The sequence below is a fragment of the Calonectris borealis genome, chromosome 1 (assembly GCF_964195595.1).
Source record: "Calonectris borealis chromosome 1, bCalBor7.hap1.2, whole genome shotgun sequence".
NCBI classification, from domain to species: domain Eukaryota; kingdom Metazoa; phylum Chordata; class Aves; order Procellariiformes; family Procellariidae; genus Calonectris; species Calonectris borealis.
Genome location: NC_134312.1, coordinates 146,304,698 through 146,329,624, shown reverse-complemented (window position 1 = coordinate 146,329,624; position 24,927 = coordinate 146,304,698). Strand labels below are relative to the sequence as shown.

The 24,927-nt window shown below is 46.6% G+C and overlaps 1 protein-coding gene across 1 annotated transcript in view; it reads left to right on the top strand.

Annotated features, from left to right (window-relative positions):
- Positions 1-4,866: 4,866 nt before the first annotated feature.
- The window catches only part of GABRA5 (gamma-aminobutyric acid type A receptor subunit alpha5), a 58,811-nt gene continuing 38,750 nt past the window's right edge, over positions 4,867-24,927 (top strand). Inside the window, exons 1-5 of the mRNA XM_075134928.1 lie at positions 4,867-5,002; positions 6,280-6,432; positions 14,758-14,879; positions 16,701-16,768; positions 16,882-17,102. Of these exons, the coding sequence (XP_074991029.1) occupies positions 6,347-6,432; positions 14,758-14,879; positions 16,701-16,768; positions 16,882-17,102 (497 nt within the window). The 5' untranslated portion in view covers positions 4,867-5,002; positions 6,280-6,346. The remainder of the gene's footprint in view (positions 5,003-6,279; positions 6,433-14,757; positions 14,880-16,700; positions 16,769-16,881; positions 17,103-24,927) is intronic.

The following is a 24,927-nucleotide window of genomic DNA, read 5'->3' as shown; positions in this document are numbered from 1 at the left end:
AAGTAGCTCTCTATTGCCACTGGGATGCACAAAACAAACCACCAAAACACCAGGTCCTAAAAGCAGCTCTGTCTGCAGCGGGCCTGTCAGACGAGTGAAATGCAGGTCACTGGTCGTGTTTTATGGGTGTCCATGACACTGTAGAGTGGGCATGCATGAGGGAAAGAAAAGGCTTTTAATATCCCTCCTTATCATTCAGAAATACACCAAATGCTTCAAAGTCTATCAGACTCTAATACCTCTCATGTCAGCAAGGTTATTTGTATAATTTCACTACCAGATACAGTTGTGAAACAGTTTGGGAAAAGTAATACAGCATTTCACAGGATGTCACTGTTTTCGTGGCCTAGAGGATCACAGGATGGCTGAGGCTGGAAGGCACCTCTGGAGATCAGCCAGTCCCATCTCCTCCTCCAGCAGGGTCAGCTACAGCAGGTTTCCCGGCATCGTTCCCCTTCGGATTTTGAGTATCTCCACAGATGGAGACTTCACAACCTCTCTGGGCAACCTGTTCCTATGTTTGACCACTCTCAAAGTGGTCATCTTGTGTTCAGATGGAATGTCATGGTTTTTAATTTGTGCCCACTGTCCCTTGTCCTGTCAGTGGGTAGTGCTGAGCAGAGCCTGGCCCCCTCACCTTCATTCCCCCCTGTCAGGTATTTATACACATGGATAAGATCCCCCTGAGCCTTCTCTTCTCCAGGCTGAACAGTCCCAGTTCTCTCAGCCTCTCTCGAGGGTAGGAAGGCTCTGCAGAGGGACCTGGACAGGCTGGATCAATGGGCTGAGGCCAACTGTATGAGGTTCAACAAGGCCAAGTGCCAGGTCCTGCACTTGGGTCACAACAACCCCATGCAATGCTACAGGCTTGGGGAAGAGTGGCTGGAAAGCTGCCCAGAGGAAAAGGACCTGGGGGTGCTGATTGACAGCTGGCCGAACATGAGCCGGCAGTGTGCCCAGGTGGCCAAGAAGTCCAATGGCATCCTGGCCTGTATCAGAAATAGTATGGCCAGCAGGAATAGGGAGGTGATCGTGCTCCTGTACTCAGCACTGGTGAGGCCGCACCTTGAATACTGTGTTCAGTTTTGGGCCCCTCACTACAAGAAGGACATTGAGGTGCTGGAGCGTGTCCAGAGAAGGGCAATGAAGCTGGTGAAGGGCCTGGAGCACAAGTCTTATGAGGAGCGGCTGAGGGAACTGGGACTGTTTAGCCTGGAGAAGAGGAGGCTCAGGGAAGACCTTATTGCACTCTACAACTACCTGAAAGGAGGTTGTAGCGAGGTTGGTGTTGGTCTCTTCTGCCAAGTAACTAGCGATAGGACGAGGGGAAATGGCCTCAAGTTGCGCCAAGGGAGGTTTAGATTGGACATTAGGAGAAATTTCTTCACCGGAAGGGTTGTCAAGCCTTGGACCAGGCTGCCCAGGGAAGTGGTTGAGTCACCATCCCTGGAAGTATTTAAAAGACGTGTAGATGTGGTGCTTAGGGACGTGGTTTAGTGGGCATGGTGGTGTTGGGTTGATGGTTGGACTCGATGATCTTAGAGGTCTTTTCCAACCTTAATAATTCTATGATTCTCTCCTCGCAGGAGAGATGCTCCAGTCCTTTAATAATCTTCTTGACCCTTTGCTGGACTCTCTCCAGTATGTCCATGTCTCTCTCATACTGGGGAGCCCAAAGCTGGACCCAGCACTCCAGGTTTGTCTCTTCAGGGCTGAGTAGAAGCTTCTTGACTGTCATCTCTATAAATATGGAGACAAAAGGGAGTGGAAACGAGACTTTCACCCTTTGTTCAGATCTAGTCTCTGTGTTGAGAGTGGCCAAGTTGGTGCTAGTTGATGGTTAGGGATTCATGCAATGATTGATGAATTCAGACTGCTCTCTGTTGGAAAAGGATTTGTATCACCAAAATCACTGTCCCAAGCTCTGCCTTTTGCAGAGTCTTAGCCAGGAGGCCAAAGGCAGAAGATTTCAAGAAAACAGGCAATCCTCTCCACGTAGATGACAGAAGTTAAATGTTTCGGTGGAAGACAATGCCTCTGAAGAGCCCCTGCTTGGGTCAATACCCACAGCATGTCACACCTTCACGCAACTTCATGAGATTTCTGTAGCTCTCTTGGGAGAAGAAGGAACAGCTTGATCAATGGCAGACATGCCTTTGGCTGCTGGAGAAACAGGCTGTTTTCCAACACAGAGTGTCATTACTTAAGGATTTGGGGGGGAAAAATGCCAGAGAGGGACCATGCAAAACTTCTCCCAGATATGAAATGGCTTCTGGTAGGCTGGGTCAGCTTTTGCTAAACACTAGCGCAGAAAACAATGAACCAACCAAACCAAACATTTCCTTGACCACAATAAAAAGCAATTGTTTCACATACTAAATTCAACACATCCTTTAAAACCGAACAAGGAGGCTAGGAATACAAATAGGGTAAGTGTGAATCACAAGGGAGTGCCTGGAAAAACACTCAGCGGAGGACAAGTACAATACAAAGATCTCTCTACTGCTTGTTGTAACTCCGCAGTCACAGGTCAAAGCCACCATCCTGCAGGGATCCAGTCCGAAAACCTACGCAATTAATGTCTGACAAGCTCTCAAGAAAGCACCTTTGCCCGGGAGTCCATACCTTGCATTATAAACAACGTGTTTCAGATATATTGCGTCATCAACTATAATTAGCTGGCAAACAGAACCAGGTCTGGGTTACACAGCTACCACACAGACAAGGCTATAGAAAAGAAGACGCACCCGACGCCGCTGTCGGGAGCCAGCAGATGCCCTTCCTGGCCGCCACAACGGCCACCAGCCATGCCCAGGCACCTTTTCCTCCCGGCCGCTTGACTTTCGCCACACTTAAGGCGCCGCACAGCAGGCGGGGGCTTCCCAGCGGCTTTACCGGGCACCCTCTTCGCCAAATGACCCACCGGGTCCCGCCCGGCACCCCCTCCTCCCCCCCGCCGCCGCCCGGGGGCTGCCGCCGCCCGCAGGCGCCGCTGCCCGCGTCGCCGCGCGCTGCCCGGGTTGCGTGGGGCTGTGCTGCCCCCTGGCGGCGGCGGGGGGCAAAGGGCGGCCCTTTCCCGCCGGCGCCCACCCGCGTGGCGGTCACCGCGGGGAGGGCCAGGTGCGGCCCCGCGCGGCGTGGGCGCGGGGCGTCGTCTGTCACGGCCAGCGCGGCTTTCTGCCCGACACCGGTGTTCACCAGCTCGCCGTTTCGCTAAGGCGCTTCCTCCTTTATTTTTTCTTTTCCTTTAAGTTTTTCTTTAACGTTTCCTTGCTATTTCCCCGAGCCTGAAATGCTTTCTCCCTTTGATGTTGTGAAGCGGATCCGCAGCACGTAGCTTCGCGAGGAAGATGTAGCGAGCCAGAGGAATCAAGGCTCAGTTCTGCGCTTACCGGAGAGCTGGAGCAAACAGCCGGAGAGTGCGCAGCTCTCGCCTGCTCACACGGAAAGTCTAGGCCAATATATCTACGGCTTGCTTTTGTAAAATTATTTAAAGATCACATAGTTTTACAACATCACCTATACAGAGGTATAAATAGTTCATCCTAGAAATCAAAGCACTGTAAAAAATCTGATTTAAACGCTCCTAGGCAAGAACATTATCATGAGAAACTACTGGCGCTTCATACTACTTTACTCAGATATTTTTAAGCACCGGGAAAGCTATTCTGATAGCAACATTCATTCACAACTTCATATTTATTGAAGTCACTAAGGAACAACGAGGAACAACGTATGTCATTGGCTCTGCATTTAAGATCATAAATCAATTACCAGAAAACCAGAACGCATCTAAGCACCACATATAACCAAAAAAAAAAAAAAATCTAAATTCATAAGGACCAGTTTCCAATTCAAACCGTGCAGACCGTGAAGTAGGCACACGTATAGCAGCACCCTCTATGGCAATGAGCTACAGAATCAGTATCGATTTCAGTGGAGGGATTAATTTCATAGAGCTTTTTTATGGATATAGGAAAAAGACAAATGCCTCATTGATCCATAATGTTGCCTGAAAGACAGACATTACCTCGTTAGAACTGTTAATTTAATAACTGAGTTTGGAGTATTATTTCAAAGTATGGTCACAGCAGTATATACTGAAATCATATTTATCACATGTAACATTCACGTGTTACAAAATGTTGCACGCGTCTGAAAGAATCTGCAAGAACTGGGACCATACGACGCTCATTTTGTCTTTTGGATAGTTCAAAATGCACCAATCCTTCCACACCTGCAAGCAGTATATAATATATGTGACTTGGACACGTAGCAAGTGTAATGCTCCCTATATTGAGGCTGTGAAGCAGTGCATCCATTTTTCTGGAATAACACTACATACAGTCACAAGGAAACCTCGAAGTTGTCACGGGTCTCCTGAGATGTTTAATACCGATAAAAAACATGGATGTCCAATAATGAGGCCGTACAAAGAGTTAATGTTGCGGGTGCAAATCCCCACTTCAGCATTTAAGAGTTATAATGGTTTAGATCGGGTCCACTGGCTACAGAAGAGGAATATAGATACAGATCTATGTGTGTAGATATGTGTGCTTATATGTGTGTGTGTAAGGAGTCGATATACCGGCAAGCCTCACCCGCTGTCGTGAATGGCCCTGCCCCACGGTCACACGACACCTGCACGGCCGGGCTGTGGCAGGGGCTCTCCCCGCGGAGGTCGGCGCTCGCCCAGGACCCTGCCCCGGGGTGGGGGGGGGCCGGCGGGGCTGCTCCCGGGAGGCGGGTGCGGGGAGCTCGGGGAGCCGCAGGACCCTCCCGGGGGGCTCGGCGCGGGGGTCCCCGAGGGGCGGGCGCGCCCCCCGCACCGACCCGCGCTCCCGGCCGCGGGGGCGGCGCGGGCGCGGGCGCGGCGCTGCGGCGGGGCCGCGCCTGGCAGCGGCGGGGAGGCAGCGCCGCCGCACCCGCACCGCTCCCGCTGCCGCTCCGCAACTTTCGGACGAACACCGCCCCCTCGCCCTCGTCCCCCCGCCGGCGGCCGGTAAGCGCCGGGATCCCGCGCCCGGCCGGGCCGGTGGAGGGCGGCGGGGAGCCCTGCCCGCAGCCCCCGGGCGGCCGCCGCTGCGCCCAGCGCCGCGCACATGGCCGCGGGAAACTTTGGCGGGCGGGGATGGGAAGGGAGGGAAGGGGCGGCGGGGCGGGCCGGTGTCACCCTCCGCGGTGCGGTGGGGAGCCGTGAGGGTCGCAGTGCGCGGGCGGCGGCGGAGGGGAGCGGGCGGCGGTCGCCGGGCAGGTGCGGGCGGGCCGGGGCTGCGTGTGTGCGGAAGGGAGCGGCGGCCCCGCAGTGCGCCGTGTGCGGAGCGGCGCGGAGCGAGCGGGACCCGCCGCGGGGCAGCGCGGGCCGGGCGGGGGGAGCCCCGGGGGGCGGCTTTTGGTTTGGGCTTTTCACGTTGCTGCGCCGGCGGGGTGGGGAGAGTTAAGTTGCTGAGCGGTGTAGCGCGGGGGGGCACGGGTTCAGGTGGAAAATCCAGGCAGCTCCCCTCTGGGTGTGTTTTTCGGGGTTGTTTTTGGGTTTTTGTTGGTTTTGGGGTTTTGGGGTTTTGTTTTGGTTTGGTTTTTTTGTGTTTTGTTTTTTTTTTTTTTTTTTTAATAGGGCACAGAGGAAAACGTTAGTGCACAATGCTGAAATTGGTGATCTGGTCGCTGAGGCAGGTATCCGAAAAGCGGCAGTCGCTGGAGCAGCTACATTACTGTTATTCTTCGTGCTAGCGTGAGGTTTATGTGCCTTTGCGAGGAAGGTCACTTTTTCGCCCCCCTCCCCGCCCCATCCCACCCTCTTTTTGCTAAGCCGTGCATCAGCAGCGTGAATTCCAAGAAGCAGTAGGTGTTTCTTGGCATTTCAACTGGGATTTTGGAAAGGGAAGCCGGGTATTTAATGGGAAAAAAATTGTGATGGAAGGAAGGGATGCGGCGGCTGCACGCAGCCCTAGGTTTGCAGGCGTGTGGAAGTTGTTGAAATAGGTAAAGGGTTGAAATTGGCATTTGGAAAATGGTGACTATTTCTTTAGTTACTTATATGACGGGCGAATATAAGGGAAAACTGGGCCACTAAGAATTTTTCCTGTGTTGCAGTTTGCCATCAACAGAAGGTAAAACATGTCCTTGAAGATACGAAATTTTACATAAACAGCTGATGTTTACATAAGCCTCAATAAGTTTGTGAAAAACACAGATAGCAGAAGATGCGGTGTTAGCTGAACTCGGCTATCCTGCTGTTTGTCCGTGTAATAATTTATCTTTTTTTGTGTGTTGTTGCAGCGTAAGAGGAAAGTGAGCAGCTGCACCTTTACCAAAGCAACCACCTGCGTTCCTCCTCTCCTCTGGAATGGACAATGGGATGGTCTCTGGCTTTATCATGATCAAAAACTTCTTCCTCTTCTGCGTTTCCATGAGTTTAGCCAGCCACTTCGGGTAAGTTGGCAATTGCATTTGAATTTTTGCTGTGGGTTTTTTAAGTAAATGAAAAACCTTGGCTCGGTGTGGTGCGGAGCAGCTGAACAAAACAAGTGGGCTTTGAATTTCATCCTAACGTGCTGGTATCAGGGGGAAGGGAGCACTATGCTTTCCTGCTCAAATTTACTGTTTCCTATCGGTTCTTTATGCCCGTAACTCTGTTGCAGGAAGGCTTGGGGGGCACGGGGAGCTCAGGCCAGGCCTACAGTTGCTGAGCGCTCTGACCTGGGCATAGCACAGCCAGGGGCTGCAGAGCTCTCTGCCCCCGCAGCTGCGATGAGGGGGGCTTGCACCTTCCCCCTCACCTGGCGGGTGCAGGCTATAGGCAGTAGTGCAAGACTGGAACAGCAGGACTCGGTGCATGCTGCAAGCTGGTACAGGCTTTCCTAGTGAGTAAGCTAAGATCGTGACTGCTCAGAAGGATGGCTGAGTTTGAAACTTGCTAAAATATTTAGAAATTGTGTTTCCCTGAAGCATATAGCAAGAAATCCTGTCTCCTTATTTTTGCTTTGGATGCTTTCCTGATGGTGATATTCTGAAAACTGTATTGAAGAAATACTCCTACTATAGCTCTTAGGGGAAGAAAAAAAAAACCCACAAAACCAAACAGAAAACCCCTATTTATATGTTTGTTCGTAAGCCCAGAGATCTTAAGAACTTTCCAAAATCGGGCTATGCAATGGAGTCTAGAAAAAGCATTTCGCAAGTGCTCTGGAAACGTAGGTTGTTTCTTCTTTGTGGAGGAGAACAATTATTTATGATTTCACCAGAAAAAAATGAATCCTCCCAACGTGCTGATTCACAAGCACACCCATCAATTCCTTGCTATAAGAAGATACAAAATGGAGATGCAAATCAGTTTCTGATTTCAAGCAAAGTGATTTTTTCCAGACTGGAACTAGGAGAAAGACTAAACTTTGAGTGGTGACTGTCTGTGCTGTAAGCAAAACTTAGCCCTGTCTCCAGTGTGTGTCCTGTGAAGGCAGGTGGGAGCCTGTGACCACAGTTGAACGGTTGTAGGACAGCACGCTGCAAAGGGTGCAAAGAGCTGCACACTGATTTACTCACCTTGGAAAAGCTTGGTCCTGCTTTCACTGTGGTCTAAGGCAAAACTCTCCCTGGACTCTGTGATAGAAATGAAGAGGGCATAGATAGTGTGGGACTGGTTTTAAATTTGTCTTGGCGTGGTTGTAATTTGACAGAGTATTACCACATTGAGAAAATCCTGAGGACTATAACCTTAAGTCCTTCCTGATTGTCCAGCATCCCTGCAGAAAGCAGCACATTGCAATAGTTGAGCATGACCTGTTTGGTGTGGGCTCTTTTCACTGTGTTACTCCCCTAACAGAAAAACAGATGGGCGAGGCTGCAAAAAAAGAGGGTTTAACTCTCGCTTTCGACTCCAAAGCAAATACTGAATCTAAGTCCCAGGTAGGAATCGGTGTGACCTGTAACCCGGCAGATAATCAGAACAGGACAGTTGGGGGAAACTAGGACAGTTGTTTTCTGCGAGTTACTCAAAAAGCTTCTGTGCACTAAAATGAGATCATCACGTAACCTCCCCCCCCCCGCGCCCCCCGTTTCTGATCTAGTAATTTTAGTCGGGCCTGCAGAGATAAGCAGCTCCAATTCACTGCACCATTCACACGCTGCCTTAGGGCTGAATTTTGACCCTGCTCGAAAGACAGAGGATGCTCCAGCGCTTCTGTTTCAGAGGCAGAAGCAGTTTCAGAGTGTAATTTGCTAAGTGCTTTGGGACTGACTCTTCAGGACAGAACGGTACAATTTACATGTAGGCTGGTATATTAACTGCAAGAATCTAATACTGATGATACTTGCTGTTGCTACCAGGTTCTTCTTTATTAGCTTCATCCATGTTTGGACCGCACTGTTACATTGCAGTGCATTTTGCAATGTGCTAGATAAAAGTGATTGGTCAAATGAGCACAAATTAAAAAGCAAAATACAGTAGGACATTACAGATGAAGGCAGAGATTTGTCTACAATTCTCCATAGTCATTCCATATTTATAGTAAATCATAAATACAGTTTTTGCTGACATAGCCAAAGCCACCTTGGGGGATTGTCATGCATAATGCCTGGTAAAATAAACAGGAATTATGTATCTCAGTCTCCTAGGCTACTTCAGAAATCTCTGCAAAAGTCTGTGATTAATGTTTAACATAAATGTGAAATGACTATCGAGAGTTATCCACATCAATAGGCAGTAGAGGAGGACTGTAGGCATAGTTGGTAGAAGTTATTTAAAGAAAAATCACTGCATTAAAATTCAAAGATATAGATGAAACGAGAAGAGAATGCGAAGCCCCCCACCGTTGTTGGTGTAACAGTTTTATGAGTCTACCTCGGCAGAAGAAGTCCAGCATGAGTCAAGGCTTTTTCAAGTGCGCTTGAATTCAGCCTTGAGTTGTATAATGCTCTAATGCGTTAAGGTATTTTGCTGGAGCATTTCAGGATAGGTCTCAATTGTCTTGAAAGTAAACATTGATAATAGAACTAGAGAGTAATTAAAAGTCAAATATAACCATGAAGAGTATTTTCAGGTGAGACGAGAGGCTGATTCCTCCCATTTGTTTTACGTGAAGGATTGCGCTGAATTCAGTCTCGGTTTCATGTGTGCAAAGCCCACAGGGTCAGGCTGACAAAACCAGGCAGAAGGTGGGTGCTCTCCTGGCAGGGGGTCAGCAGAAGTGCAAAATAATTCGGACTCTGCTCCCTTCAGACTGATGCCCGCAGGAGCGATGCTGTGAGGCTGAGCACATCAGTCGAGGAAAGAAATCAATATAGGCAGGGTCCTGTCCTGCCAGGCTCCGCGGGTGCCGTGGCACTGCCCAGCATCTTGCACTTTCTGGCCCTCGGGGAGCCCACGCAGTTGCAGCCCTGCGAGGGTCGACGCGATGGGTGACTGCCTGCACCGAGATCTCCCTGAGATGAGGTAGCACGTGGTCGGCCCCATGCCCCAGCCAACCTTACTGCACCCTGACTCTTTTTGCAAGCGCCAGACTGTCCACGGGGACATCTCTGGGGACATGCTGGTGACGCGCAGTCCCTGCGCATTCGCATTTTAGATGTGCAATTTCAGAAATCTGTCCGAGAGCCGAAACCAATGGGGACAGATGTTGTTGGTGTAACCACAGTTTAGTTGCCATCTGCTAATAATATTTATAATAGTAGAAACACGGAAGGCAGAAGATCCCAATTAAATGTAGCCAACCCAAGGCTTCTCTGTACACTGTAAGAATTCAGTCTGTGGCGTGTCTGTAGTTTCACATACTTTTCCACTAGCTCACAGTCCTTATCACTAAGACCATAATCCTGCTATTTAGGCTAAACATACCTCTCCTTCAGGCTGTTATTTCAAGTTAGTCTCTGCAACCCTAAGCAGTTAGTTCTGCTAGGTTATCCCTTTCCAAGTACTTGCAGATGCTAGGGAGTTCTTCCTCATATTTTTAAGACTAATGTTGTAAGAATTATCATATGCCTACGCAGTCATGCTTATCCATTTATTTTTTTTATTCTGTTTTCCTTCCCTTCTCCATGTCTCCAGATAGCTTTTTGAACCCATTAGACAATTTTAATAATTGGAAAACTAAGTGGGTACCTAGAACTGCTTGGAGGAGGCAGACAGCTATCAGTCAATCCCTCTGCCGAACAGAAAGCTACGGCTTCAGCATCTCTGTTTGGCTTGGCCCGCCGGCTGGCCAAATAGCAGGCGCATACCTGCAGGCCATCCGGCACGTGCTCGGTGCAGGATCAGCCCTGGCACGCCTTGCCTCCTAGTGAAGCTGCAGGTCGGTGACTTGGGGAGCTGAGAGTACTGGGAGGTGTTTAATTACTGGGAGAAATTCAGGATATTGAAAGGGGCGTTAAGGTGCAAGGGGGTGAGGACGATAAGACGGCGCCCTATGAAAAACAGGCTTTCATTGCACTGCTCACAAATTGCTCATTCCCAGAAGGTAGTAAAATACTGCTCTTGCTAAATAAAGGAATTAAATTATTCTTTAAGGATCTGCCAAGACCATTAAAGTTTCATTATTGTCAGTCAGTCCTCTCCCCTATCCTAACGATGTGGAAGAATTGAATCTTCATTGCACAAATTCACAAAATATCAACATTTTCATATCTCAAGAATCTGTAAGAAAGGGATGGTAAGAAGCTAGCTTAGAAAAGTAAATCCTCTGACGTCTGGCCAGCTGACAGTATCCAAAAGCGTGCAAGTGCGTTCTCCACTGTCTTTTCCACAAACTGTTAATTTGTCTGAAGTTCTGGTATAATTCCAATCCTATTAAAGCAAGCTATTGGAAACTCTACTCTTAAAAGAGAGAGAAAAAATATACAGCTTTCAGTCACAAAATACTCCTCAGTTATTTTTCCAGTGTGTCTTACTTTTTTTTTTCTTGAAGTTTTGGGGAAATCATGAAATATCTACCATACGTTTTCCTCTTATTGCAACTAAGCTATGAATAGTACTAGTCATGATTTTGACTAGATGGCAAAAAAGACAGTGATGTTTAAAATGGCAAACGATGAACTCCTCTGAAGAGGTAGCTGAGAATCTTTAGAGTGTTATTACATTTTACGCTGATGGGCCCCTTCTGTGGCTTCTGATTTTTTCAGTCACCCTGAAATTGCAATATTAAATAAATGTGATGAGAAGTATTCCTGGTTGGTTTAGTTTATGTTCAGTAATGAGCTTTAAATGTAATTATCTTTGAATTTTCTTAGCATTTTCCTAGGGTTCTTTTCTAGGTTTATTTTTATCCATAACTGAAAATGTCTGCTATAAAAACATCTTTGGTTGCAGAGGGGCAGTAATGTGCTTACCTACTAATATGTTGATAAAATCTAATCTTTAGCTGTGTGGAAATAATTTAGGATATCACCTGTTTTCTCACTATTCATAGAGCTATAGTATCTAATATATGCACATAACTTTGCAAGTACAGTTTAAAGGTCTCATGTCAGAAAAGACAACCTCGGCACTTACTCCAAAACGTGAGTTGCTATTTCACCAGCAATCTCAAAAATATAAATGAAGCGCTAACTTTTCTGTGAAAGAAAAAGTATCGTTTGCATTAATGGCAAACAGTAATCCATCTGCAAATGCAACTTCACGTGATACTGACATTTCTCCGAAATTCAGCATCAGATGCCTTCTTTTTCGGGTGAAGCAATCTGCCAAATCTAAATTGGATTGCAGTTTTGCAGATGAAGTGCAGACTTTTTATAAGTCTTCACCCCAGTTGTTTCTCCATCTTTTTCATTTATTAATTAGCTTTCCTTGTGGAGATAGAAAAGTATTTCAGCATTTGAGGTGTGTATACTATTCTTGTGAAAGATGTACACGAGATGGAAGGAAGCAGCATCAATTACTCTTGTTTGATTCAGAGGAGCAGTTATGAGAACTAAGTATATTTTGTCCCATCCCGACAAAAATAGTTCAATGGAAATCTTCCCTCTGAGTTCAATTGGCTTTGAATTCAGCCATAAGCACTAAAAATAACAAGCTTTTTCAAGAGCAGAGAAACTAGTGAAGCTTTGTATCCTGTGCCCCCAGCACAGTACCTTTGCAATAATCCTGGCTCCGCATTTGGCATCCCTTGTTCCCATCTCCCATTGCAACACCTACATTTTACCTCCGCGGTCCTTTTCTCCCAGGATCTTTCCTAATCACCCTGCAAGTCTCCTCTATATCTCTTAATTAGCAGAGAGGAGGTGGGCTGGTTTTGCTGAGGCTGTTTCTGAGCTACATGCGTGCTGACTGGCCCAGTCAGCGAGCCAGAGGGAATAGATGACTGCTGACCTCACATTTTTACTTAATGAGGCACTAATTTAGATCACTCTCCCCTTGTCTAGTCACTGCTTCTCATGAAACTTGTAGGAATAAAATGAAGTTTGATCTCTCTGCTTCTTTGTCAGATGCATTGGAAAATGAAAATGAGTTCCTACATTGATATAGCGAAGCAGGCAGACAGCATGATGCATATCTCTTTCTTACGAAAAAAAGAAGCGAAAATAAATGAGAAGAGTTTAAAATAGTATTCTAGGATTTTACCAAAGCGTTAGTTATGGTCGCTGCGTATGAAGAACCTCTGTAACTTCTGTCTCCTGTTTGTATTCGGTAGGCTGCTGCTTGTAAATATTCACCTTCGCGTGGTGAATCCCTGTGATTACCATTGACAAAAAACGTATACAGTCTTTTGCCTCGAATGGTCTGGCATGCAAGGATGTCTAATGTTTCTGTAATCAGTTTGCATCTGCTGGATTAACTGTCTTTCATTATAGTCAAACATGTCCGTGATATTGTCTGCCTCAGTTACTCACTAGAGGTTGTGGTCACAGCATAGAAAACAGAATTAATTTGGTCTTTTGATCACAGAGAGATGCCTGAAAAATGGGCGAGATTTGTGGCTATGCCTCCGCCTGCGGTGAAGGGGAGTTCCTTGGTGGCCTTGGGCTCTCCAGTGTTGAGCTTGTTGAGGGTCGCAGCAGTGCTGATGGCATTCGGGCCACAGGAGCCTCCTCGGCCAGGCGTTTGCATGTGCTTTGGTGTTCCTGGGAATCGGACCCGTGCTCCCACCGCCCGGCCTCGCCCCCTTTTCCTTTGTAATTCTTTCCTTTTCCAGCAGAAGCACACAAGCTGTAAAGGGAACAGGCGCAGGACTGGGGGTCCCCGCGTCTGTGAGGGCTACGTGGCCACCAGCAGCTTGTCCTGAGCCAGGTCTCCTGTCATTTAAGACTTCCAGACTCATTACATGGGTGTCAGCAAGGTCCCGTTAGTGTAAACCTTGTGCAGGGAAAACCAGGTTGAGGTCCCTTGTCTTTCTTTGTGCAAACCCTGTTCTGTTAGGTAAGCCTAGCGCATATGTTACAAGCATTCTGCAAGGCAAGCTGTTCAGAGGGATGCTTTGAGGTTCTCTCTTTATTTACTGATTTATTTCCCTGGGGACGGGTAGTAAATAAATACAGATTTTTTTTTTTTATATTTTTATCTCTGGGTGACTGGCTCACGTCGAGTTCAGGTTGTTGGAGCGTGTCTGCTGGCAGGGTGCGTGAGGCAGGGTACGGTTCCTAGTGGGGCGATGTGCCCTGTCGCAGTTGGAGCATTTGTTGGCGATTTCAGCAGAGACTGAAACTTGAATGAGCCCTGAGTCTTAAGAGATGCTCATTGCTTGCAGGTGAAGCATGCTTATGGATAAATTTATATGTCTGTTCTTTAGGTAAGCGAAGACATTAGTAGGCAGGGGATTCTCCTGAGCATCTTTAAATGAAAATCAAATGGACTTAAAAATGCAAGTTATAGTTGTGCTGTGAGCTGGAGAATCGGCTTCCTAAGTCCGAGCCATGGATACCTGACCAGACAAGTTTAAAATAAAAAATCAGTGATGTTTTGTGGGCTTGAACAACCATATCTGAAATACTTTTGTACATATCTCACTGAAATAAAGAAGACTTCAGAATAAAACCGAATCTGGCCGAAAAGATATGGAATGAGGCCCACTACACATTGTTGTTATTTGCATACTACAAGGGAGGACTAATTTATGCAAAAGAGAGAGGTGGAATGAAGAACTGTGTTTCTGTACCGTAGTATGTTTTTTCAGATACCCCAGTGATCTGGGGTGGGATTTTTGAACGCAGTGGGAGTTTGTTATCCTCAAATAAGGTTAGAGTTCATCCGTTGTTCTGGGAACAAATTACATAAACTGTGGAAATTAGAAGCTGTTTGGCATGTAAGGATTAAAGAGTACCTTCCGGCAGACTTGAAGGAGTGTCCCCAGGCAAACCCGTGCTGCTCGTGCCGCTCCCCTGCCAGCCGATGCAGTTCCCAAAGACTGGAGAGCCAACCCGGAATAAAACCAGTAACAGCTTTTGCTGGCCCCATGAGCTGACCCTGCTCCCTGAAGGGGATGGAGACATGCCAGCGGCGGGGAGGTGGTGGGGCTGAGGTGGGGCAAGGCGGCGGCGGGGGACGGGCATCTCCCTGTGCATTATGGCAAGAGGGTCAGTGGGCTCAGGCGTCCCCCGATCCAGCGCCCCAGGGCTGTACCCCCACGGCACGGGTCCTTCCTTGGGTCCTCCTTCTCCAGGGAGAGCTGTTTGTGATTGCTTACAGCAGTGATGAAATCGCCGCAGCTGGAGCGGCAGGAGAGGGCAGAGGCTCGGAGGCTCCCGTCGCAAAGTTCCCTTGAGACTGAAGCCCCTTGAGGCCGAAGCCCCGGGACGGCTTTTGACATGTTTCTTTTCATTTGCGTAAAATAGCTTCTCGCAAACGCCAACAGCATCGGGAAAAGAGGACGCCAATGATAACATCACTATATTCACCAGGATCTTGGACGGTCTGCTGGACGGCTACGACAACCGACTGCGCCCGGGACTGGGAGGTAGGATAATGTGTTTGCTGGGGCCAGTCCCCAGCTGCACGGGACCATCGTCTACACGATGCCCTCCCGAATGGGTACCTGCTCTCGGCACGGGCCTTGACGAGGGAGTTGTGTGTTCATTAGCTAAACAAAACCCAGAAAATAGACTTGTCTCCTGGCAAATGGGGCCCAGTACAAAGGTCACTGAAAGTCTTCTGCTTCCAGTCATTGAGGTCATCTGAGGTTGGATTAGGAGAGCATACGTGATGCTGTAATTGAATGTAGTTTGGGTTTCTTTTCTTTCTGGTACTCTTTTATGCAGAGCGAGACAGGGAGCTAGCAGGTTGCTGCAGGGTTCCCTAACTGGTCAGCATGTATAAAATTATGCCGGCGACAAAAATCTGTGTTAAAAACAGATCCCCAAACCATCCGTTTTTAGACAGCTGCAGCGAATCTGTATTGGTATGTCATTTTGATAACCTCTACAGCAGCTATTTTAAAACCATAACATGTGAATAGTTGCTTGCCATCCTAACCTTGTTGAGCCCTCCTTCAGCTCTCTATCCCCCAGATTTCTCTCATTTTCTACCCATGTGTAAACCATCTGTTATGTTTCTTCCTGGCCCTTTTTTAATCTGGCTACCCCCACCCCTTCCTCCTGTGAGACCAACACATTGCTTTCATCCCTTTCTCTCCTTCTCCTCTCACTTTACACAGAGATGCTTGAAAATAGGGCTCGATGCTCATATCTTATGTAACGAACTTCTGAATTTTCCACCCTTAAATTAAATTAGTCCTGGATTTGAAAAGATGCCAGAAAGACTTAGAGTCTTGAGGGTAGAATTAATTTCACCTAACTTTGGACATCTATAATATAGATGTCTGAAATTGGGCAGATCACCCACGCCAGCAGAGGGGAAGAGGTCCTTCCAAGATACACTTCATCGCATCCTATAGTAGGTATCAAAAGTGAGCCGGCCATGTGCGCTCACAGCTCAGAAGGCCAACCGCATCCTGGGCTGCATCAGAAGAAGTCTGGCCAGCAGTTTGAGGGAGGTGATTCTGCCCCTCTGCTCTTGTCAGTGCTATGTTCAGCTCTGGGGCCCCCAGCATAAGAAGGACATGGACCTGCTGGAGTGGGTCCAGAGGAGGCCACGAAGATGATCAGGGGGCTGGAGCACCTGCTGAGGGAGCTGGGGTTGTTCAGCCTGGAGAAGAGAAGGCTCCGGGCAGACCTGATTGCAGCCTTCCAGTACTTAAAGGGGGCCTAGAGGAAAGATGGGGAGGGACTCTTTATCAGGGTGTGTAGTGATAGGACGAGGGGTAATGGTTTCAAACTGAAAGAGGGTAGATTTAGACTAGATATTAGGAAGAAATTCTTTACTGTGAGGATGGTGAGGCACTGGAACAGGTTGCCCAGAGAAGTTGTGGATGCCCCATGCCTGGAAGTGTTCAAGGCCAGGCTGGATGAGGCTTTGAGCAACCTGATCTAGTGGAAGGTGTCCCTGCCCGTGGCAGGGGGGTTAGAACTAGATGATCTTTAAGGTCTCTTCCAACCCAAACCATTCTGTCATTCTGTGATCTATGATCAAAACCTGTCGGTCAGAGGAATTGCACCCTTGAAGGGCCTGTTTCTTTCCACTGATTATGAGAAGAGAGCCTGGGCTCCCAAAGGTCGACAGCTGCATTTGATCAGGGATGAAATTCCTCCTCAAACATCTTCTTAATTTCAAGCTTTTGGGGATTTTTGAGTGAGTCAGAAATTGTTAATAGAGAAATGCATCACAAGCACGTATTTGCATCTCAAAGCAATTACTAATGCAGAGCCTATATTTATTACAGAGAGAATAACTCAGGTGAAAACAGACATCTATGTTACCAGTTTTGGTCCTGTGTCAGACACAGAAATGGTAAGTTTGAGCGCGTGGCTCCCAACTCCATTGTATTTACTTTGCTAAAGTCATTTTTGGAACCATCGCTTCTATTCAGATCCTGCAATACCTCGACTGTTTCTTTGTGCCAGGAATACACCATTGACGTTTTTTTCCGACAAAGCTGGAAAGACGAAAGGCTTCGATTCAAAGGACCTATGCAACGCCTCCCTCTTAACAATCTGCTCGCCAGCAAGATTTGGACCCCAGACACTTTTTTCCACAATGGCAAGAAGTCTATTGCTCACAACATGACAACCCCAAACAAACTTCTGCGCCTGGAGGATGACGGCACTCTGCTCTATACCATGAGGTAATAACCGGGATCGATTTCTTTGGATGCTGATTCCCAGCTAGCTCTGCAGATCCTTGGGGGGAGCACCACTTCCCCCACTCGTAGTAGAGCCAGGCAACGAATCTTTCACACATATTTATGTGAATATCAAGAAAAATGGAAAACATAATCGCTGCCTACAAGTACCAATTAATTTATAGCTTCTGAATACTGCTAGTGCTTAAATATTTCCTTTGATTAAATGGAAGGCATATTCTCAACAGATTTGATGATTCAGTCCAGCTTTTTTATGAAGATCTGTTCTCTCTTACTGTTTTTATTTGCAGCTGCGGTGCTGATTGCAGGAGAACTGTCTCCAAGGCCAGAAACTGAGATCTTGTTCTGGGGCAGTACATCTTGAATCCTTGGAGCTTTTACTATTATTTCTTTTGATTTCACTAGTAGTGCTAAAAGGCAAATCATCATAGGGATAAATGAAATAAGCTAGCAGCACTGTGAAGCTGCTTTAGCAAGTACTTTCCTGAAAACAAAGCTGGCACATTATATTGGCAGAGAAGCAAGTTCGGTTCTCAGATCTTCAGGGTTGTGCTCCTCATCTGATTAGAGGATACTGTCAAAGTTCATCATTGCATAACCTAGATATAAGATACAATATTGGTGATGTTAGAGGATTGTCTGAAATTCTTCTCAGGCCAAATCCCACATTGGTGTATGGCAATTTGCTCATTAAAAGTAATTAGCCTGTAGTAATTAAGACTGCCGTCTATCTTTAACAGGGTTTTCTCCGAGAGTGTAGTCATATGGGCAACACTTGAAAAGAGATGAAAAGAAAAACCTACTGAGCAAGAACATGTTATTTTGAGCTTATCATGTACAAGCCCAGCACGGTGCCTGAGACCACCAAAGCGCTCCGGAGCCTGAAGTTAGGTGCTGAGATGCCCGGGTTTTCAGCAGGCAGCGCCCAACGAAGGGAGGGGGGAGCTGAGCTCCCACCGGCGCCCCGTCCCGCTGCGGGGCCGGCTCTGCGGGGCACAGCCGACGGCCACCCGGTGCCACACGTTGGGAGGGTGAGCCCCGAACTCGCTCTTGGGGCCCAGTGGTTAAGACTTGTTGGGGCTCAAGGGGATTACGCTTTCGTACACAGGCACCTGGAGCTTCCCAGATTTTATTTCAGGTGTTTTCGCCCTGTTTTGTTTGTTTATTTATTTTCGCCCTAGCCTTAAATCCCTTCTTCTGAAAGGAAAAGAGATTTAGGAGAAGTAAGGTGTCCTTACGTAAGTCCTTACAGCTTTGGACCATCACCGCTGTAACTGCACTAGCGCTAAAAAGACTCAGACATGATAGAGGTCGTGTTCAAAAGAAGGGAAAAAAACCCTCATTTTCTCCTCTGCTGTGTGAATTACTGTTCTTACTAGCCCCAAGTTAGTGATCTCTGCAATAATAAACTGAAACAATGTGAGGATACACATACACGCTTAAATGAATAAAAGTCAGAATAACTATCAGAGAAACTTATTTTCACAAAAATATTTGTAACGCTGGCCTTAAAACCAGTCTCACTGCTGCTAGGACTACACTAGTACCACTCCAGAGACTGCTGCAGAGGCAATTCCTGGTTTTCTGTGTAAATTACTTGTAAAGTCCAGATCAGGCTCATGGTCAGCCAGGAGCAAAACATTACATCGTGTGGCAGATTCGCAGCTGGCATGCTATTTGTGTGCAAGCACTGGGTTTTGCAGTGTTAAAGAAAAGCAGCGACGCACCAATGCATGAGGCAATGAGCTGAGCCACCCAAGGTAGCAGAGCGAGACCTGCGTGAGCGAGACCTGGGTGAGCAAGACCTAGGTGAGCTCGCTGCTGAATCTGAGTTGCTCTGTGGAGGTGCCTCTCCTGTGACCATAGCAGAGTATTGTCACATCAGGTGCCACAGGCTATAGGTGTATTGAGGAAAAGACAGTGCCCTGCTCAGCATATGCAGCTGGAGAAAAATTTGGGTTTGACACAGACTTTCTCATTGTCCCGCTCAGTGCCTTTTCTCCTGGTTTTCACAGAGGGAAAGCTCTTCGGGATTGATGTTTTGTAGGCTACAGAAAGACACAGAATGCTTTTGTAACCTAAAAAACATGCAACATAACTTTTTTTTTTTTTTGGGTGGAGAGTATTGTGTGTGGGTGTGCATGTGTGTGGAAATAAATTCCCACTAACCATGGTGGATGTGATAAGAAATGTAGCGCAAAGCTTTTTAAATAGCTTGCCTTCCACTATTGCAAGTAATAACTTTAAAAATAAAAGAGTGTCTATGCTATTCTGTTTAAACACAAGTCAGGAGACTGCTTTTGTAACGTACATGGAGCTGTGCTGCTTTAGGGACAGCAGTTTTTCGTGATGGGCGTTTCAGCAGCGTGAGTGATGCTCCGCCACGAGGTGGCTTGAGGATCCCGTCCCAACCTGTGCAGAGGTGGCTGCGACATGCAGGCAGCCCCTTCAGCTGCCACCCAGCCCTTTGCAAGTCCCCACGAAGGTAACAGCTCATCAGCGCTACCTAGCTTCGTGAGAAGATGGGCAGCATTGGGCTTTTTGAGGGGAGAGCTGCTTGTCTCGGCGGTGGTGCACTGATTGAAGATACTGGGTCTTGGCTGGGGCTTGAGCCCCATCTCCTGTAGCTCCCATCAGGCTTGCTTGGTTCTCAGGATCTGGGGATGTAGAGACAACCCTCTGTTAGCTCTGCATTCCCCTCGTTTCCAAGGAGGAATTGCGAGCTTCCCAGACTGTACGTAGGAGTAATCCGTGCGGGGAGGATTGGACCCTCTGTCATTGACGGAGATGCCTGAATTGCTTTTGCAACCTCGCATCTGGCTGCCTGAATGAAGAGGAGGAAAGCAGCCGAGCCGATGCTGACCTTCCATCTTATTTGACTTCCAAATATACCAAGTGTGATCAGCTGAGCAAACTTCCAGCTTTAGCACTTGTCAGTACATACATTTTCATGATACATGTGTTTACTTATAAAGAAAAATTCTTTGCATATTGCATTTGATGATATGTTGTCGAGGTCAGAAGTTGATGGTGTATATGTTGCTAGGGAAGTCTAATGTATGGGCTTCTGTATACGTGCAGTATTAAAACCCTTCTGCATGAATATAGGAACACAACATGGTCTTTAGACAGATTTCATAGGCAGCAGCATTCTCTGCAGGGAACGACTTAATAATTCTGATTGTCTTTCATTTGGTAGGCCCTACTGGGTTTATTTCGCTAATTTGGTTTACAAGTGATACACTGCTGAATTGAATGTTGCAAATTCTGATTCTGCCCCTAGAGGGGAGTATTGTCTGTATCTCCGCTTTTAAATGATTTTTTTTTTTTTTTTTTTTTTTTTTTTTAGTAAGAGCACTGTGGTAAAAAAGCACTAGCAAATATACTTCATATTTCCCTAATCTCTATAGAAAATAGCTTTGTGAATGGAGGCAAAAAGTTGATTCTTTCCCCTTAAAAAATTAAAAGATATTTCATTTATCTTATCTGAGAAATAAATGTTGTAAAAAGCATAAAGCTCGTTTGTTCCATGAAACTATTCTGAAAAATGGGGACAGTGGTTTAAGCAACCTTTTCAGGCTAAGAGAACCAAAATGACTCAGTGAGCTGCATTTTTTCACTCAGTGGGAATTGGCTGTAAAGACAGAAGCTCTGATAATCTTTGCTGTAGGATGCCAGAAAAAAGCTGTGAGTCTGCCTTTTTTTTTCCCCAGAACTTGTATGAAGTAGAGCATGCTCACTCGAGCTAAACCTTTGGACCATAACTGAACTTTTGGCCAGCAGTTCATAGGGAATTTTTGGTGATTTTCTGTCAGCGTGTAGATACTGAAAAATCTTTTTGTGTCCTCACAAGGCTCCTTGGATCTCCACTCTCGCCATCATTTTGAAAGGACCCTAGGCTACTTTAGCTACCACTAGAGCTGCCAGGCATCTGATATAATTTGGGATTTTAAATATGACGTGGTCAGACATCTGAAGAGTGTACAAACAGATTTTTCCCATGTTATTATGGTGACTGAAGGTTGCCAGAGATCCTGAGAGTGTATACAGTTGAATCTGTGCTATTAATCTGCAAACGCATAATTTATCAGCTGGAGACTGCAGACATTTGTCAGTACAGTGTTTAAGAAACTCCAAAAGTTTTACGGCCCTGAAATACCGTTATCTTTACCACTCCTGGAAGACATTTAAAATGCAGCAGTGTGTAGGACAGCTATCCACTTGATGGCAGCATAACCACGCTGCTTGCTGTTCTGGAGCACATACACAGGCTTATCTAGGCTGAAAATACTGCTTCTTACATTAGCACTGAACATTAAAATTGTGTGTGCAAGCGTACACATGTCCTGGGTGCATGTTAGCACAAAATCTGCTCTTACATGAAGCGCTTCATTAGCGAGCTAACCATTTTATGCTGTAGAGCTATGGTTATAAACCCAGTTGACTGGAAGATACGGCGCTGTTTTCAAGACTTCCATTGGGAAAGCCAGGTTTTGTTTGCTTAGCTTTTTTTAAGGGAAAACTATTCTATGAAAAATGTGTGGGTTCTCAAGCGCAGCCTTTGCCAGATGCAGGTTTGCTTGCGTGGCCCTGAGCAAGCAGTGACCAGCAAATCTACACTTTAAAATGAACCCTTAGTTTTCAGTCAGCTGACTGGTCTAGATGGGAGCATTTCTGTTCAATTTGCATACGTTGTTCTTCTTTCAAAGGGATGATTTCATTTATGCATCCTTTTATATTTACAGAAAGGGATCTGGCAATGCTTTTGGGCATTGTATAAATATTACAAAACTAATTAGGAGCTATCAAGCCATACAAATACGCATTTCCTTTCCCTGCGTTAGACTTGCTGCCTTTTCTTTCATATTCAAGCTTCAAACTGCCTGAAGCTGGAAGAAAAAAAAATAATTTCTTTACATTGGGATGAATCTTCTAGAGTGATGAAAAACTGCGGTAGTGGCAAGGACTCTCAGCTGCTTCTCATCAATTCAGATTTTGACAGAGAGAGAGAAAATAGGGGTATACCAAGTGATGGGCCCTTCCCTGAGGATAGCAGCAGGATTCTTGTTTTAACACCAAGCCTGTCGGTTCCCATCTCTATCCTTTGATTGCACATTGCCCCATTTCTCGAAAGTTGTCCTTCAAGGAACCAAGATTTGTTGTTTTGAAAAATCCATGGCTGGAGTTACCCATAGGGAGAGAAAGGCATCAGAGGAGACCGTGGTGTAATACATTCAAAATGGGCAATTATGACCTGCCCAAATATAGTCCCTATGTAGAGCGCGTGACAATAGCCTATTCTGCTGGTTATAAAAGTGGGCAGAGCCCTGCAGAGATCTCCATCACAGAGACAGGAACTCGCACAGCAAGGGCAGAATTGATTAAAAGACAAAACCCAAGCCAGAACCAGCCCGTTCTTGGATGAGGGAGGTGCTTGCCTGGACTTTGAGGGGTTACAAAAGGTCCAGCTTTAGTTTCAGGTCTGCGCTGAGCACAAAGGCAGACCCATCTTTCCCTTAGGGTTAGCTGGTACAATTTCTGCCAGATTCCCTTGTGCTCCCCCCATTTTGTAAGGACAGACCAGGAGGGCCGACCTGATGTCCTGGGTGTGCATGGAGGGGATGGGGTGACTGAACAGAAACTGGAGGGAAGCAGTGCCCTGATGGGTGCCCCCCAAGCACCCCCAGGAAAGCACAGCTGCGTTGCTGACTCTGTCTTTGCCCAAATCTGCAGACGGGTCCCAGCTTCTGCAGCTGGGGGTGTCAGAAGTCCTGGTAGATGCTGAAGAATTGTTATGGCTACGCTATCTTTTTTTATTACCAGGGAGGATAACATTACAGTGAACTCCCTAGTCATTTCACTTAGACTAAAATTAAAATCTTCATCTGCCTAATCGGAAATACCGTCCCCCTGAAGTACATTTATGTTTGTGCTGAAACATCAGACTGCCAATGAGTAATCTAAAATACGCTGTGGTGGAGTGCACCAGGGAGGATGGGTGGGATTCACCTCAGCTGGTTGTACTCATCTGTAACATTGATGGCTGCAGCTGAGCCTCTTGGCTCAGAATTGCTCCCAGTGCGGGGAGAGACTTTCTTCAGGAGTTAGTCGACTGCATTATTTCAGATGCCTACTTTAGTATGAAAGATTCTTATTTCTCTCCACTCACACTTTAGGAGGTTCCTGTTTTTTTCACAGTGGCAGAAAAAGGAGCATAGGGTAACTACTGTTACTATTGATGTCTGTGTTTAGTCACATGAGTCCCATCCTACTTACTTATTTCCATTGGTGTTTCCCACCCCCATACTCATGTAGCCTGGGGATTTGTAGTGCGCAAGCCGCCTACAGCTATGGGATGTTCTGGGCAGCAGCCTGTAGCTGTGCTGTGGAGGACTTGCACAGTTTCCTCTCCGTGCAACACAAAGCCCAAGTGCTGCACACATGAGCCCACTTAAGTTGGGTTCAGTCCTCCACTTTTGTCTAGGTGGGTGTAAGAGGGAATATAATGCACCTTAGGAGGAGCTCAAGAAACCCCAATAAATTGCAATCCTGCCTTTGCTTCTTTAGATGAAGGGAAGAGGCCTTGTGGTGCATACAGCACAAGAATTTTGTTGGTAAGGAAAGGGGTATCTAGGGAGGGATGCCAGAGGCCAGCTAGCTGCTGGAGGGTGCCGGGTTCCTGTGGCTGAGTCAAGAGTGGAGGATCAGGAAGATGCATTTGAGGGCTTAGATGAGATAGGGTTTTGCAAGAAATGGGGGTAGAAAGGTTTTGGGGAACAGGATATTTGGTACTGATGATGGTTACTCAGGAATAACTGGAAGGTACTGCAAGTTGGGATATAGATATCTGAGGTAGTCAGAAAGTAAAAGCATGTGTGTGAGGAATAAAGGGCTTAGGGAGGCTGGAGAGCGGCTCAAAGCTACTTCAGAAGACAGAAAGGGGCTGGTCTACGATGCTTCAGAGATGTCTCATCAGATGAACATATTATGGTGGGGTGAGCAATTAATCCTGGATTGTGTTATAACACAGTTACCCCATAGGAAATTCTTGGTAATTTGCCCTTCTCTGAAGGCTTCATCAAATCAACATACCAATATGTATAGCTGAGTAAAGTCGTGCAGTGGGCACGGGTAGGAATAGTCTTCATTGTCCCATTCCATTCCTTTCTACTTGGCTTCTTCAGCCTTTCTACAGGAAGGGGTCTTGGTGTGATGGTGCAGATGAAAAAATACACATGGCTTGTCATTTAATGAGTAGTCCACTGGCAGTGCCTGTTTCCCGTCTTTTGTCTGTTCTGTCTGTTCTGCAGAAGTCTTAAGACATTGCCTTTGGAGACCTCAGTTACTTTCTAAGAGATCTTATTATGTTAGCTTATCTTATATTGATGTTCAGCCTGACTTACTCCATTTTCTACTGTTAAATTAAAATTTCCTGAAACCACATACACAAATTTGTATCTTACAGTCATGTTTATATCACTCAAAAAACTCCAAACTGTTATTTCTATCTGGTTGCTCTAAATGATGAAGCAAGTTTTTTTCACCAGGCTCTAGTGAAAAATCCTAGCTAAAATCCTGAGGTTGTGTCCATTATCTGCACTATATCCAGTATAAAAGTCTAGGAAGGATTTCTGCAAGCAAGGCTGGCCTTCCCTTTGCATACTCCTGTCAGGAATTTGGGTCAGGAAGCTTCGGGACCGGAAGGGATGATAAAACCCTGGATTATTTTAATGGCTCAGTCAGACTTCATAAGGTTGTCTCATTGCTCCACAGTCATCTCTTCAGTGGCTAACGCATTCATGTGTCC